The 17,782-nt window shown below is 40.9% G+C and overlaps 1 protein-coding gene across 3 annotated transcripts in view; it reads left to right on the forward strand.

The window, feature by feature from the left end:
* The window catches only part of Slc9a2 (solute carrier family 9 member A2), an 85,828-nt gene extending 68,490 nt beyond the window's left edge, over window positions 1-17,338 (forward strand). Inside the window, exons 7-13 of one of the 3 annotated variants that reach the window (XM_026408614.2) lie at window positions 256-326; window positions 6,721-6,882; window positions 10,083-10,179; window positions 11,950-12,081; window positions 13,711-13,801; window positions 14,340-14,381; window positions 15,108-17,338. In XM_026408614.2, coding sequence (XP_026264399.1) covers window positions 256-326; window positions 6,721-6,882; window positions 10,083-10,179; window positions 11,950-12,081; window positions 13,711-13,801; window positions 14,340-14,381; window positions 15,108-15,478 — 966 coding nt within the window. In that variant the 3' untranslated portion in view covers window positions 15,479-17,338. The remainder of the gene's footprint in view (window positions 1-255; window positions 327-6,720; window positions 6,883-10,082; window positions 10,180-11,949; window positions 12,082-13,710; window positions 13,802-14,339; window positions 14,382-15,107) is intronic. The other 2 variants (XM_077791814.1, XM_026408615.2) reach the window with 2 other exon arrangements.
* The last annotated feature ends 444 nt before the right edge of the window (window positions 17,339-17,782 follow it).

The following is a 17,782-nucleotide window of genomic DNA, read 5'->3' on the forward strand; positions in this document are numbered from 1 at the left end:
TTTTCATATTTTTCAAACTTATGAACAAACTCTTATGATGGTCAAAATAATTGAGATAGTAATTGCTGAATATTGATATAACCAACGTCTCCTCTAATTGGAAGACAAATTGTTGGTTTTCTTGCTTTCAGAAAACATAAACCGACAATAAGAAACAACAACTGTTAGGGTCATTGCAGTTTAGTCATGATTATAAATTAAAAATTGCTGACTTCAGGTGATAGCTAATTAATGAGCCTGCTTTTTCTGTTTTAGTTTTTTGATCATGTGAAGACTGGCATTGAAGACGTTTGTGGACATTGGGGTCACAACTTTTGGAGAGACAAGTAAGGTCATGAGTCATTGTGTTATGAAATGGCTCTGGGTCACTCTGGAAGCAGAATATTTTGACTTGTGTCAATTTTCAGGGTTGCAGATATTTATTATATTGTGCATGGTGTGTCCTTTCAAACTCAACTCTAACAGATGTGGAAAAATAGGTAATAAGAGCTTAAACAAAGTAGATGCTGAATTCTCTTATATCAGTTGCCAGAGGTGGGCTATTAATAGATGAGTTCCGCTCCGTCGTTTCCTCAGGATCCCGGGATCCTTTTGACCAGCTGAGACACCAAAAGTGGCCTCCATTTCCACATTTGCTTATTGGACAAGAATTGGTACTTTGGTATCAGCTATTCTAGACTGCATAAAGAAAGAAAGAGCACATCTGCTATCTGACTCCTCAACAGAGCTATCAGAAGCTGTCACAATTTCTATACTTTTTCTCAAATGGCTAGGACCCTGGTGTATGGCCATTCCTCTGTAAAGGAGGCTGAGTTTTGCAGGCTATTTGTTTTTTTTTTTTTTTTTATTGGTTGTTCATAACATTACATAGTTCTTAATACATCATATTACACGGTTTGATTCAAGTGGATTATGAACTCCCGCTTTTACCCCGTATACAAATTGCTGTATCACATCAGTTACCCTTCCATTGATTGACATATTGCCTTTCTAGTGTCTGATGTATTCTGCTGTCTGTCCTATTGTCTACTATCCCCCCTCCCCTCCCCTCCCCTCCCCTCCCCTTTTCTCTCTCTACCCCTTCTACTGTAAATCATTTCTTCCATTTGTATTCTCTTGTCTTACCCCTCCTTTCCACTTATATGACATTTTGTATAACCCTGAGGATCGCCTTCCATTTCCATGCAATTTCCCTTCTCACTCCCTTTCCCTATTTGTTAACAATAGGAGTTACTGCCAGGTCTGATGGTGGACCCCTATAATAACAGTGACTGGAGAGGTTGAGGAAATAGGATCATGAATTTGAGGCCAGCCTTAGTAAGATCTTGTTGCAAAATAAAAAATGACATGATCTGGTGACATAGCTCAGTGGTAATGTGCCCCTCAGTTTACTGTCCAAACAACAGGGTTTCTGTTACTGCCATTCATCCACACAGTGAGACTTTGTTGAATGCAGAGATTTAGAGCACCTAGGATGTAAATAAACTAGTAGAAATCAGAAATATTTAAAATATTTTAAAGGCTTCAATTAGATGAAAGATTGCATATGTTTCTGTCTGTCACACACATACCCACATGCATGCATGCACACAGAGTTGACTTTTTTGTAAATGGTTCTGTGGTGGATTTATAGTCCTGTCTTCATAGTTCTTATAGTTGTAGTGGAAAGGTAGACTAGCCCGGCAGAATTAGACTGATGCAGTAGCTTGAATTGAAAAGCAGAGACATGGAGTCGTGACAGCCAAGCGGGGGAGAGTGGGGTCCAGGAGCCAGCCCTCACCAGCGAGCAGGAGCTCACCAGGTGTGTGGCCTCCCCTCTGCACATATGGTGCCACCAGGATGGATGCTTCCAGCAGCCACGCCTGGAGAGCTCACAGCATGGATCTGACGATGTTATAAGTTGGCACCTTTCTGCATAGAGCAGTTTGTGGAGCATTTATAAGCGTATCGCTGGCTAGATAAGACTTTTGAAGGAAGTATCATGGAATCTGGACCCTGAAGACAGAAGAACAAGATTCTAAACTATATTTGGAGGATCTCTCTTGCCTTTTCCTTCTGAATTTGCTAACAAAACTTTCTCTCCACTACTAATTTACATAAAGTTCGTCAACCTGCCCATGTACACAATTTCACGTCAGAGAATTTTTGAGACTTTGTTTGCTCACCTGTGATGACAGGATATTGGCTGGGGCCTCTAAAAGTTTGCAACATAATAGAGACAATAAAACAGCCGCTTAGTAAACAGGTGTGTGTGTGTGTGTGTGTGTGTGTGTGTGTGTGTGTAGAGAGAGAGAGAGAGAGAGAAGAGTCAGAGAAGAGTCAGAGACAGAGATCATTAAGTAATACAATGGACTGTAAAGACTGCAGAACAACCTTTACAAGGTTTTCAGTTCTGTTTACTAATGTAGAAAAGTCCCCTGGGCTTTGCCTTAGTTCATAAATTAAAGATAGTTTATGTGTGAGGGCACATGGGAGCACAGGGTAATAAAATAAAGCAAACTACCATCTACATTGTAAAAATAGGCAGGAAAAAAGCCATTTCTCCTGGGAAACATTCATGACTTCAGAGGCCAGAGGTGAACCAGAAAACTTGCCCCATCTGCCCCACGTCTCTCTACCCAAGCCTGCTTCTCATCTGGGGGACCATCCTCACGTACATGGGTCCTTGCTTGGGCCCAGCCAGAGAACCTGACTTTCCTCCCTCCTTCCTCTATTGTTCTTGCCTCTTTTCCACCTAGTGTCTCCCTTTCTACCCCACCATTCTTGTCCCTTTCTCTAGAATCCGATCAGTAACCTCCCGAGGAGGTGAGTGAGAGGTGTCACCCAGAACAGTTAGGATCTCACCCAAAGTGAAGACTGGGCTCTCCATTCCCACCACTCCTGCCTACCAGATGGGGAAGGAATAGACATGAGTAGGCATCCGATTCAGGTCAGCAGCCCGCAGGGCACTGGAAAGATGGACACTGTGATGGTCAGGGCTTGGGCTGGAACTCAGGCAAAGGAATGCCAGAGGAAGTCCCTCTGTCCTGTTTTTGGGCAGAGACACTGTCTCTGGGTCCACAAGGTCATCCCAGGCAGACCTCCCCAGGCAGCCAGGCTATGGACCGTGAGTGCCAAGGACAGCTGAGCCAACTGGCTCCTGTCTGGAAAGTAACGTTTCTCCTTCTCTAACACTTTTCTCAGCAGTGAATAGACTTCATTTAATAATTTTGTAAGCATTTATAGATTTCCTTGCACAATTATTCCCGGGTAAATTTCAAATGATTTTCTGGATTGTCGTATATACCTGTGTGTCTCAGGCAGAACAAAGAAGTAGGTAGGTGCGGGAGAGGGGGTGCTAAAACAGGTTATTTTTAATACTGTGCTCAGAGTTCATCTCTCAAAAATATATAATTATTTATTTGACTAAAAAGGACATACACAAATAAGTGATTGTTCCAGGCATGTTGGGTTTCTTTCTTAAAGACCTTATGCTTTAGATTTCTAGTGGTCCTGGCAGAGAGTTCATGAGGTCTTTGATCCTTTGGGAATGAAATGAAAGGGTTACCCAGTGGACACATTACTAAGACTTAGCAAAAGGGCTCTCATGATGGTGAAAGAGAGCACCTATGTATAACTTGGCAGATAAATGAAAGAAGCAGAAATGAAGAGAGAGAGAAAATACACAATCTCTGCACAGCATAGGTCAAATGCCATTGTCCTCAATGTTTGTCCTTCCTTTTGCTTATCTCCAGCGAAAAAGCTAAAACAATAATAACAATAAAAGAAGTTCAAGATGCGGTGCTGCTGTCAGGAATCCTGGCTCCATGGGCCTAACATGAAATTCAAAATGAACTGGGAAACAGTAGGCGCTCTCTTTAGTGTGGTGGCCAGTCAGTACCAAAGCCCATTCAGGATGGCTCCCCTTTCCCTATTGAGAGCCCTCCAGTATTTAGAAGAAAGGACCAGTGCCAAGAACGTGGGTTAACATTTGTTCCTTTCATGGCACAGGTGTGCCTATAAACCTCCTCGGGTTTATGGTGGTCACCGTAACACATGTATCTCTTTCTCAACGAACATTTATTGCACGCTGCTTTACTTACATGCTGGCCTAATAATGTTGCTCAACAAACCATGCCAAAATACAACTACTCAAAACAGCCTTCATTTATTGTTACAGTGCATGAGTCACAAGACTGTGAGTCAGCTGGTCTGGGTTTGGGCTGTGCTGATCTGGGCTGGTCTTGCTCATGCTGCAGGGGTTTGGCTGATGGTCAGCTGATCCTGGCTACCCTTGCCTGATGTGACAGGGGTGGGTTGACTCTGGCTCACTCATGTGATCGCACCTTTGTGCCACTCTGCACACATGTTCCCGTGAGGCCTGTGGAAGCACAGGATGCAGGCTTCAGTGTGTAAGCCCCCTCTGAAGGCTCCTCTTCCCTCCTCTTCCTTCCTCATGTGCTAATAGCCCATTCATCAAAAGGAATGATATTATTGAGTCCAGTACCTGGAAGCAGGCAGGGCATGTCACCTAGCCATGGCAGGATGACATTTCAGGTAAGATGGCAGAGAATGTGAACACAAGGAAACACTGGGACCAAAGGACCTAATATACCTCATCAATAGTGTGCCAGACGCTATTCTAAGAACAGGTGATACAGGAGAAGACAAAAGTCCCCGTGTATATAGATCTTATATTCTAGTGCCAAGAGATAGAAAATAAGATAAAGAAATTACTTATCTTGTTAGAAAGTGATAAACGCTATGTAGAAAGACACACCTGGGAAGTGAAATAGAAAACACAGAGGGTGGAGAAGGGGTGTTCAGTTATAAAAAGATGGATAGGAAGGCTCTATAGAGAAAATTACCATTGAGGAGAGACTTGGAGGAGGTGTAAGAATGAGTTCTTCAGGTATCTGGGGACAGACATCCCTAATAGAAGGCATAATAAGTATAAGGGCCCAGAGTGCCAGTGGGAAGAATCTAAGACAGAAAGGACCCTAGTGAAGTTGCTGCCTAGGAAGAGGCACACAGTGCTCAGAGGTGCACACCCAGATTTTGGAAGGCCTCCTAGGCCATGGTGCTTTCATTCAAGTGAGAAGTCATACTGTTTGACTGACATTCTAACAGGAGCACTCGGTCTTCTGTGTGGAGAATAGGCCCTAGGACCAGGAGGCGATCACACCGATTAGGTAAATTCAGTGTGAGCGTTCAGTGAAAGAGGACTTGGACCGTGGTACTGGCGTTAGAAGTGGTGAGAGGTCGTTGGATTCTCTAAGTATTTTGATGCAGATCAACAGAAATTATTGCTAGAGTGGATGTGGAATAATATTGCCCTGCACCTGCTACATAGTTAAGTGGCTCCAACAACAGAAATGAGTTTTCTTACTGTTCTGGGGTGGTTCCTTGTGAGGACAGGGTTGCTCCAGGAATCTCCTTGACTTGCAGACGAAGTTGTTCTCCCTGACTCTTCACCTTGTCTTCCCTCTGCATGCAACTATGTCCAAATGTCCTCTTCTTATAAGGACACCTGTCATATTGGATTAGAGCCCACCCTAGTAACTTCATCTTAACTTAATTGTTTGGAAAGACCCTATCCCCAGATTCAATCACATTCAGATAAACTAGGAGTTAGGAATTCAACATATGATTTTTTGGTTGGGCACAATGAAGCCCATACTATGGAATATCATAGAAGAATTAAAGATGACACCAGTTCTGGACCCCGTGGAGTCACTCTTATCCAAGATTGGGAGGACTGTGGGAGATGGGTTCAGTTTCAACATGTCAAGTATGAGGTGCCTGTTAGACCCTTAACCAGTGATATCTGTCCCCAGATACCTGAAGAACTCATTCATACACCTCCTCCAAGTCTCTCCTCAATGGTGATTTTCTCTACAGAGCCTTCCTATCCATCTTTTTATAATTGAACACTTACTTAACTGGTAAACAGGGGAATGTTCATGTCTGGGTTTAGGGAAAGAGGTTGGAGCTGGAGAGATGAATTATGGAGTCTTGAATATAGAGATGTTTTTGTGAAAAGGCATGAAACTGGGCAAGATGCCCAGGGGAAGTAGACCAAGGATGGACTCTAGGGGACATTCCTACCTTGAGAGGTCAGAAAGAAGGCAAGGAACCAAGAGGAGAAGCCAAGAAGGAGGTAGGAGGCACCTGGGGTGTAGTATACTGGGAGCCAGATGGAAACCATGTGTTGAGCAGGTGAGGCCAGGACTGAGACTGCCAGCTGGCCACTGGATTTCACTGTGGGGTTCACTGATGACTTCTGTGACAGCAGCTTCCATGGAGTGTTGGAGGCAAAAAGCCTGGCTTGTGACTACTCCATGATCACAGCAGAGGAAGTGGCAATAGCAAGTCTGGATAACACATCTGCTGAAAGAGGAAGTAGGAAAATGTTAAAGGGATAAATATATAGAGATATACATATACATATATTTAATCTTTAGTGAATAGTAGGTATATGTCTGTATGTTCTGGTCATATACAAAACTATCCATGTACAAGTTTAGGTATGATGTAGATATTTGTGTGCATACATACACATAAGTATAGTACATGCGGTTTATGCACACATATATACCAGCATACATATATAAAAATAGACATTAAGATCAGATTAGCTAAATGCAGCTGATAATTTTTACCTGGGAGTTTTTTCATTTGTTTGTTTTGTCAGTCAGTGCAGTTTTCACTAATTGAAAATTTGACTTTCTTTATCTACAGGTTTAAGAAATTTGATGACAAATACCTTCGGAAGCTTTTGATTCGGGAAAACCAACCCAAGTCAAGCATTGTGTCCTTATATAAAAAGCTGGAAATAAAACATGCTATTGAGATGGCTGAGACTGGAATGATAAGTACTGTCCCCTCTTTTGCATCTCTAAAGTAAGTATGGTTTTTGTGAATAACGGTTACCAGTACTGAATATGCTTTGATAGTTTTTTGAAACCAATCATTATTTTTTAAAAACTGGCCTGCATTCCTTTGGGATGCTGTAAGATCTCCTAGGAGACTCTGATTAAAATGTAAAAGCTAGAAATGTGTCATGTTTTAAGTTACATTAGGCTATATTTTATGCTATCCTACTTTAGAGTTGATGAGCCAGGAAATGCTGTCATGTTCAGGATGTTTATGCCTTTATTACATTTGCTTTGGGAAATTAAAGTCCCCTTAGCCCAAATTGTAAAGTGAAATTATTTTAATCTGTGCTATATTTACTACTATAAATATGCGTGTACTAACATAGCTATTTCATTATAGATTATTCAATCATAGTTGAAAGTTTGGGAAGAATAATAGTGGACATTTGGTGCAGAGGTTCAGAACACATTGGAGACACCTTGGGAGTCTTTAAATAATAAAGATGGCTGGGCCCCACTCCCAACCAATTATATCAGAATCTCTGGTGCTGAGCTCAGGTCTAGGTATATTTAAAAGTTCTCCAGATGTTTCTAATATTCAGGTGGGGTTGAGATCCACTAATCTAGTTTGTCTCCCTAATTTTAAAAACAAGGAAATTCAGACCCAGCATGGAGAAGAGACTTTCCTTTCAATCATCACCAGCAGAACCATGAATACAGTCACACTTGGCAAATGAGGTTATTTCATCCTATCAACATCATTCCTTTTCTATCACAAAGGTGATAGAAATTATAGGTTCCCACTGATTTCTTCTGATGTAGATGAGCTTGAAACTCATTTGAACTAAATTTCATGTAATTAAGAGCTAACTATGAGGAAGTTGAAGTGAAAGAGGAAGAAGACCACATAATATCCAACCACAGAAATTATGATTTTTACCAGGTCTCTAAGCCTCCTTTAAAAATTATGGGAGCTTACACCTGGCACAATGATGCACTCCTGTAATCCCAGCAACTTGGGAGGCTGAGACAGGAGGATCACAAGTTTAAGGCCAGCTTCAACAAATTAGCAAGACCTGTATTGAAATCAAAATAGAAAGGGCTGGGGGTGTTGTGCAGTAGTATATTTAACCCCCATGAATGCAAAAAAGCAAAAAATAAATTATGGGAGTTTACATGGTTCAGAATAAAAAGTAGTGAACATGAGGTCTCAGAAGTATGGCATTACATTTCATCCGAAACAGCCCGGTGCCAAACAGTAGAATGCCTAACTTAGAGCTTCAGCTCTGCGAGTATTTTGCTTTGTGACCTTGAGCTGGTCTCTTGAGCTTGAGATTCTTCAAAAAAAAAAAAATAGAATTGGGTTTAGATTGGATCTTTAAGGACCCTTCTAGCTTTACATGTTTAGGTATTTTTATTTATTAATTTATTTTGTACTGAGGATTGAACTCAGGGGCACTTAACCACTGAGGCATATCCCCAGCTATTTTTTTTGTATTTTATTTAGAGACAGGGTCTCATTGAATTGCTTAGCATCTTGCTAGGTTGCTGAGACTGGCGTTGAACTTGTTATCCTCCTGCCTCGGCCTCTGGAGCTGCTGGGATTACAGCAATGCTCCACTGTGCCTGGCTTTTATGATCTTTCTTAAACACTATTCCATTTACAGTTACAGCAAGGAACTCAGTAAAACAGCTTTTTAAAAGAGCCATGATTTTTGTGATCTCAGATGAGGGGCATCTCAGTTTTCCTTTCTGAGAATAGTTCATTTTGAAATTGGTAATCAGTAGGGTAATGGTGAGGATTAAAATTAGAGAATAGGTAGAAAAATGTATGGCCTGCTGCATAATGGGACAGATAAATGGGTGCCATACTGACCCTTCTACTTCTCCCAAAATATTTTCTCTAAAGGAAAATAGACTCAATCAGGGAGGTAAAAAGAAATTGCATTTTTGGCAATCATGGATGGTGTATTGATGGATCAAATAATCATCTAAGAGCAACTAGAAAAAAAAGGACAAGATGTATTTTTAAAATTTGCTTGGAAGCTGGAGAGTACCACTGTGGTGAGCAATCTCTCAGTCAAGAGACCAAGAGAAATCCAAAAAGATGGAACTGGCATTTGGGGGCATTTTCATTCTGAGGTTATCTTTTAATTATAGGGAAGGTGTCTGAAAGTCTCAGAGGTAAATACAGGTTTGCAAGAGTAGTTGGCCTTAGAAAGTAAGATTGGAATTCAGGACCTAACAAGGAGGAGGAGTTCTTGTCCCACTCAAGGGTGTTACTTCCAGAGTCCTTTACCCATCACCAGAAAAAGTCACAACTGTTATCAGAAAATTAATACAAAACTTTGTTTTGTGTGCCTTTACGTATAAAGATACCTTGTTTAATATCTATTGTTAATTCATTAATACTTAACTCTTGGAAACCGCAGTAAAATTCAGATGTAAATAAATCTCATTTAAAGATTTTTTCCGAAGGTAATCACTGCCTTTTCATGTTTAGGAACACTAGGTAACACTTCATATGACACTGGGGGGGGGGCAGTTTAATTAGTGAAATCACCATTAAGCAGCATACAAGTGTTACTTAGTGGCAAAACGTAGCCAAACAGACTGTAATGGGAGCATTATTTACAATACAAGAAGAAGAAGTAAAGAAACAGAATGTTACCTTGTTCAACATCATCTGAAAATGTGTGGAGGGTCTCAAATTCTGCCACTCTACAAAATATTGGTATTAAGTTTACAGGTAAACTTTAGTGAGTTAGGAGAATTCACAAATATGGAATCCTCAAATAATGAGAATTGATTGTATTTACATATATACTATAAATAGCATGTTCACAAATATTTATAGTGAGCTATTTAAAATATGAAGCCTTAGAAAAATACAGTTTATTAGATTTCTGTTGGAAAAACCAATTCTATATTACTTTATAGAGTGATAGAAATCATAAAATGACAGCATTACAAACCATTATAGATTTTCTTTCTTAAAATATAATTGCATGAATAGACTGAAAACTTGCACACATTTGAACTTGTCATGAATGTTCTGGGCACTAAAAACTTTTAGAATTTTAGATTATTTTCAAAGTTGAATATTCCCAAGTGTTATTCTTCAAGATCCTTCTTTTGAAGTATGGTGTTATATCTCTAAGGAAGAAAATGGGTGATGCTGATATCTGTTGAAAGATGGAATATTCTTTTTCCAAATGTTCACAGTGATTTCCGTGAAGAAAAAATAAGGAAGCTCACGCCTGGTGAAATGGATGAAATTCGAGAAATATTATCCAGGAATCTGTATCAAATCCGTCAGAGAGTGAGATCATTTATTTATTTATTTACTTGTCTTTGACTAAAAATGTCCCTTAATTTCTTACGTCTGCCTCAATGGGTCCCACGCTGGGTATCTCCTCTTATCTCAGATCCCTGTTCACTGCACCCCCATCTGGTCCGGGTCCCACCATCCTCTTGGACACGTAGTTAAAGCTTTCAGGCCTTCTGCTACTGGGGTCTTGGAGATAAGAAATACCCACTGAACAGTGGTGGAGCAATGAGTTGATAGATTTTTTTTTTAAAGGAAACAGCCTTATCCCTTGGATTTCTAAATGTATTGGGTCCTCCTTGTTACCCATGAAGTGCTCTTGTTCCCGTCCTTTGTTGTATCTCTCAAGTTGCTTCTCTCACTGAGTTTCCATTGCTGACACCCAGTTCCACCCGAGGGCTGATGATGTTGCTGATGTTTAGAGAGCGGGTACAATTTGCCAAGTCCCACTTCAGCACCTTGCTTTGGTCAATCCCTTTATTCCCATGATAAGCGATAGGTGTTGCTAACATCTCTACTTCACAAATGAAAAAATAAACCAAGGCACAGCGAGTTGAACCTGGGCCACACAGGCTTGCCAAGGGTCTTCCTCATCCCTCTGGGGGCCATGCCTGCAGCTCCTTAGTCAGGGCCTCCTTGAAGGCTGCCTTCGTTCTAGGTGCATCCTTGAAACCCTCTTTTACGGCAGCATTATCCTGTTGAAAGTGACACAAAACAATAGTCGTGGCTTCTTGGGTACAATATTTTTTCAGAACGTAGGGTCTCTATTTTTAAGCTCTACCAGGCACCCCAGAGGGTGTGGAGTGACAGGTTCAGTCCTCCTCTTGGCCTGTGTGGTTCCCACACTCTTGATCTTCCCATGTGGACCTGTCCTGTTTCCTGTCACCTGATTCAGAGCCTCGAATCAAATTAAGTCCCCCCCCCCGAAAAAACACCATATTATTTCCAGTCCTGCCCTCCAATGAGGTAGAACTAGGTGTCAGTGATTTGGGCACTTAATTTTATATATTTTTTTCTTTTTTTGCTACACTTAGATGCCCAACTAGTTTGCAAGCACCTCAAGGCAGCAGACAAGACTAGTCTTACTCCATGTCACCTTTGCGTGTCTCCACGGGGCCTGTCCCTATTCTGGACACAGGGATGTTCTCATGAAGTACATGTCAATTCTACCAGAAAATGAACTTCCTTAATAATTATGATTTGTTTCAGGAAACATATTTCTGTGTAGCCTATGAAACGAAAAAACAGATGACTTGGACATCCCTAGTTTAGAAATTTCACTCTTCCACAAACTGGAACATGAGAATTCCTGGTGGTGTTAACAACTTCTCAGTGTGACAACCTAGTTGAATAAAGGGTCAGTTGTGAAGTTAATAGAAAGGACATGGCACCACCAAGTGGCTCAAAGTAGTTTGTTTTTATAGGAGGAATTCCTGTCCAATAGAGAATGTGTGAAAATGATCTTTCTCCCCCCTAGCTTTGGGGATGGCTGAGCTAATGCAAGGCAATTGAAGACAGACAGGGGCTCTTGGCAAATTCAGTCATTTTTCTAATTTTGAAAGATCACACTTTGCAATGAAAAACTTTCTTCACTGACTTTTATGAAAGACTGAATTCTTCCAGGACTTTAATCTTGTTTTGTTCAGTCTGCATGGAAGTTGTTACCGAGGTGTAAAATCCCCACCAGTGTGGTAACGTTTTGAAATTTTCTGAGGGAAATCATCCGTCTTTTGGTAAAGTGTCACTTGTGTGTTTTCATTTCAGACTTTGTCGTACAACAGACACAATTTGACAGCAGACACCAGCGAGAGACAAGCCAAAGAGATTCTGATCCGCCGCAGGCACAGTTTGCGAGAAAGCATCAGGAAAGACAACAGCTTGAATCGAGAGCGCAGGGTAATTGATATGGTGTCTCTGTGTGCAGAAGGCTTCCAGGGGTGGAGCCAATCAGCCCATAGAGTCCTTGACTCTTTTGATTGGATGACTGCTGAGGATTGACTCCCAGGAATTCAGGGGCAAAATTAATTATAAAAATATTTCTCCATGTTCAGTGCCATGCACCTGCGGTCCCAGCTACTCAGAAGGATGGCTTGAATCCACAGGGATTCAAGGCCAGTCTGAGCAACATATTGAGACCTTTCAAGAGAGAGAGAGAGAGAGAGAGAGAGAGAGAGAGAGAGAGAGAGACAGAGAGACAGAGAGAGACAGAGAGAGACAGAGAGAGAAAAGAAAGAAAGAGAAAATGACAATCATAAAGTCTCTTCCAATGTTTCTTGAACACCTGTTACATGAAGACACTGTTATAGGCATAGGCACAGGGAATATATTAGTGAACAAAATTTACAAAGACTCTTACTCTTGTAAGATTTCTAGTATCCTAGAGGAGAATACCAGGAATAGAATCAAAGTAGATTATTTGTTATGCTCAAAGGTGATGACAGATAGATACATAGAGATAAGATGATACAGGGATTGGACAGTCAGTTTTCAGTCTTAATCAGAATGGCTAAGCCAGGCTTCTGTGACTGGAAAATGGTATGATTTGAAGCCATATAACAACAAAGGGCATTTTTTTCTGAGACATTGGTAGTTCGGCAGTTTTGGTAGAAGAACATCATAGAGTGTACTTACACAAACTAAGGTGGCTAAAATGTCACTAGGCAATATAATCTTAAGGATCAGTGTCACCGATGGGATTGACACTTGACCAAAATGTTATTATGTGGAACATGACTGTATTTGAGCTTTCTGGGGGGAGGTGGCCTAGAAGCAAGGGGCAGAAGCTGGGCAAGCCCATGTGTTTACTGGGGAACTTCAGGAAGCCTGGAGAGGCTGGGGACATGAGCGGTCACAGCGCAGTGTGCAGCAGTCCAGCTGGTTCGGGTCATTGCCAATAGATATGAAAGCCATTTTAAAATGTTCTGATCATTTATTAACATGACAGGCATTACATCTTATTTTTAATAATAAATATTCAATATTGGGTCACCAGAGATTAAAATGATTATGTGTGAATAAGGAGATTTATCTTTTTTTCCCACATAAAATGTAATGTCAATTAAAGGTTAATGACACAACCTGTAGCAAATCTGAAGATGTAGCATTCAGAAGTTCAATAAATGAGATTTTGGAACATTTTTTGTTCTATCATTTTCAAGATTTGTTAAAGTAAATAAAACTTAAATAATGCCACACATTTTATATACCTTCTTCCCCATACGGATAGGTTTTAAGTCTTTCTGGTAATACCTAATAAATAAGTGTTCCTGTAGATTTTCTTTAAGAAGAATAAGTGGTTTTCTCATCCTATGAGAAATGGTCCCATTAGTTCTATTTTATTTGCATGGTTTGGGAAGGAAGCTGGTTACTTAAAAGTACAATACTTAGAGCTCCTCAAAAGTAACTTTGGAATGAAGAATTCAGATTTTATTTTAAAACCAAGTTTTGCGATAAAAGTTTCGACTTCTAGTATTACAATAAATACCATGTATGTAATCCAAATAAAGTTTTCTATTTTTCTTACAGGCTTCCACTTCAACATCCAGATATTTATCCTTACCCAAAAATACAAAGCTTCCAGAAAAGCTACAAAAGAAAAAGAATATTTCTAATGCAGGTAATGAATATAACCAGAGCAGAAATACTTTAGATTCATTTACTAATGCTTATAAAATAGAGAAATTTTCCTGCTGTTTTTCTTCGTTAAAGATGAGTTCCATCATTTTAAAGTATAAAATAATAACAGTGACCTTTTATTAGCCTTTTTGATTTGCATCAGTTATAAATATTTCAATTACTTATCTTCCATAATGATTCCTTGATATAGTAAAATCAAATATTGTCACTATGGAGTTATTGAGCAGGTCAATAGAAAGCTGCAGGTCTGAAAATGTGTGTTTAGTTTTACAATAATTCTAATATATTTTCATAGAGGCAACCGCATATTTTACTTCTGACTGCAGTTGTTAAAGCTTTCTCACAAGGTCTGATATCTCTTTATTTGATGGTAATCTTTATGTAGACCCCCAAGCTATTGTCTTTGAATCCCAAAAGTAGATTAGGATTCCGTGTTATTCAAGTGTGGGATGTAACAATAATTAAAAACCCTTTGCTTTTTTTTTTTTTTTTCCTGCTTGTTTGTTTAATTAACCAAGAAGAGGAAAATCTAAGGATTGCTGGTGATAATGGAGGGCGAGGTGAGAAATGAGAAGGGAGGGTAGGGGAAGACAAGGCCGCAGGACTGTATGTGTCCATAGGCTATGGTACCCCTGTGTCCTGCAAAGATGTCCTAGGATCCTAAGAATCAGCTGAGAGCCAGCAGCTCATCCTCTCAACTATCCTACCCACCAAACTCTAGCACAGGAATCTCCTCCTAATCCTGCCTCCTGGGATTAGTTTAGAAAGTGCATATCAATGATTGGGTCCTTCATGGAAATGGAAAGGAAACCAGCAAAACTGGGCCTGAGATCCTAGAACGAGGGAAAGATCTTCATACCAGCAGATGGCGATCAGACTGCTAACTGCCAGGCGGGGGGGATTGAGCCCAGAGGGGCCATTCCTAGGGTGCCTGGGAGCACACCATCACCACTGGCAGAGGACCTTAGCTGGAATTCCAGCTCCAGTGCTTTCTGTTAACCCTGTTACTCCATTTGTAAACTGGGTGCGCAGGAGGATTAAAAGAGTGGTGCATATTAAAATGCTTATGATGCCATGCCTGGCAAAATGAGCCTAGTGGACAGGAAGGCTCTCAGGTGACACAGATAGGACCTTAAGCTGAAGTCAAAGGAGCTTTCTGACTTCCCCCCTTCTCCCAGGGGCCCAGGGAGCATTAGATGCCCGACCCACTGAGGTACTGAGGTCACTTGTGACACCCCCCACCCCCCTGAAATGCTGGCTCACGCTGCCCTTTTGCTCTGTGCTAGATGGCAACAGCAGCGACTCAGACGTCGACTCCGGGACCACCGCGCTGAATTTGCAGCCCCGATCCAGGCGCTTCTTGCCGGAACAGTTCTCCAAGAAAGCCTCCCAGGCCTATAAGATGGAATGGAAGAACGAGGTGGACGGAGATTCTGGCCGAGGGCAGCCCGGCCCGTCCCCAGCACCCCGCAGCAAAGAGGGGGGCACCCAGACGCCAGGCGTACTGCGCCAGCCGCTCCTCTCCAAGGACGGCTTCGGCCGCGGCAGGGAAGACAGTTTGACTGAAGACGTGCCTCCCAGGCCTCCTCCGAGGCTGGTGCGCAGGGCCTCCGAACCTGGAAACCAGAAAGCCCGATTCGGGAGTGAAAAGCCCTAAGGGAAATGGCCCGGGCGGAATCCCTTTAAAATCCTCCATCTGAACGCTGTCTCTGGATGGTAGAGTCAGGAGTGATTGATGGGAAGAATGTTTATCCCAAGAAGGGGGACATCAAAGAAAGTTGAGTCCCACAAAGATCTCTTCTGTGACTTGCGGCTTGCAAATTGTACTCGATGCAAGACCGAAGAGGGGGGGGAAAAAAAGTGTGCCTTTAAAAATCGAACTTGAACAACAGAACTTGAAAATTTTAACACACCCTTGTTGGTGGAAATTTTAATATATTACATGTATGCCTCAAATTTTATTTATGAAAAAAATATATATATATGTCCGTAGTGGGTCAGTTTTTAAGTGAATGGCACTAAAAGTTCCTAGAGCATCTTTCTGAGGGTTAGTGGTCAGTTTCTAAAGGGTGAATCCTAAGCTCAGGTAGAGGCCTCTCCCTGTGCTGAGAGCGAAGCTGTTGGACCTGTTCCTAAAGGAGGAGCAAAGCCCCAAACCGAGGCATCTCATGACTAATGAATTGGGAACACAATCAGGTGGGAGTGACCTGGCTCCCAGCATGTGGTCTAGACACCCCACACTCTTGTGAAACAATCAGAGTTACTGTTCTTAATTGTTCATCTGTGTACCATGTGTTTGGGGGTGGCATATAAGTTCCATCTCCCCTTCTTTTTTGATATTTTTGATGGTGCAAAGAGAAATCCTGCCAGGGACAAAATCAGCCTGTGGTATTGGATGGATTTGGTGGCAGCTGTTTAGAAGCCCCACCCTGTGGCCAATGGTAAGGAGACAGGGTAGCACCTGCTTATCATTAGGTGGTGAGTTTTACATTGTGCCATACTGGGAGGAGGATGAAGGTGATTCCTTTCACATCCATCTATGGCCACCTGCTTTAATAGAATTTTTCTATAGAACATTCTAGAATTTGGAGCCCAGGTCAAGGAGACAAAGATGAATGTTATTAAAAACAGTATTCTAATAGAATGGTAAGATTCCAGGCTTTGACTTTTGTTCAGGAAGCACTTTGGAGAATCCTATTTTTTTTCCTTTTTTGCACTAATCTATAATTTACCTCTTCACTTTCAGTAATGCAATGACTCAAATTCTTCATATACAATTGGATTCTACTCGTTGGAGTACTTTTTAGAAGTAGGGCAGAAGGAAGTGGAATGTAATCATTAAGGAATATTTAAATCTCTGTCTCTTAAAACTGCAGATTTTATTGAATTGTCACTTTTTTTTTCCCCTGAATAATCCCTCTTTAAAATTTACCTGCGACAAGACTCTACATTTCTGGGCTTAGATATTAAATGAAGCCATTCATATACTTTCTTGGTTTCATATTAGAAACTTTCCACACCCAGCAAAGGGTACAAGTGGCCAAAGTATGACAGGGGGAGGAACATGACTAAATTAAACAGAAAGAGACAGTCCTCAGCAGCCCTTCTGCAGCCCCCTATCAACATGGAGAAAACTTCTTTCCTTGTTTCTTATGTTCTAAAATCTGGGAATACTGCAGGTGGCTTACATGAGACAGGGAGGAGGGTACAGAAGGGTCAAGTTTGTAAGAGCACAAGTCTTTCCCAGCTAACCTAGGCTGGTCAGTGGAAAGCAACGGACAAGGCAATCGGAAAGCCACAAGCCTAGGACTCTGTGCCAAAAATCTGAATTTTAAATGAAAATATTAATATCAAATATACATTCCTTCTACTGAAAAGAAATTTGAAAGGATGCAGAATTTTTATTATAGAAAGGTAATTCATCAAGAGATGTGATGTGTATTTTTGAGAATGCCAAGGGTGAATTTTCAGAATACTTAATTTTTGAAATCTGCAAAAGAAGGTAGAAATTTAAAATTGACCTTTAAAAATAAATGTCCTGGTTTCTATGTTCATGAACATTATACTTGAGTTTAATTTTCTGGAATGAAGGAGAAAACATGAAAAAAGTAAAAGTCAAATAAAGAGTTTTGAACGATATTGTAGAGATTTCTGGAAAAGAGTACTGGAGTAATTTTATCTTAATTATTATCTGTTTAATTATTTTTATTCATTGAATGGGAAAGGCAATAAAAATAAATTTGACTTCAGCTTTTTCTCTAACTTTTTATTTTTAGGGTGGGTAGTTTTTGAATTTTACCCTCTGAAAGGAGATAATATGGACATGAGCCCTTGTAAATACACACCACTTAACTTCTAGAGTGTAGAAAGAGCCCCAGTCCTTTGTAAATGACTCCCTTAGTTCAAACAATGCCTAATCCAAAGTTCCAACATGTCTGTAGCATTCGGGTAGGTTTTCTCT

Source organism: Urocitellus parryii, chromosome 12 (assembly GCF_045843805.1).
Source record: "Urocitellus parryii isolate mUroPar1 chromosome 12, mUroPar1.hap1, whole genome shotgun sequence".
Classification (NCBI taxonomy): Eukaryota; Metazoa; Chordata; class Mammalia; order Rodentia; family Sciuridae; genus Urocitellus; species Urocitellus parryii.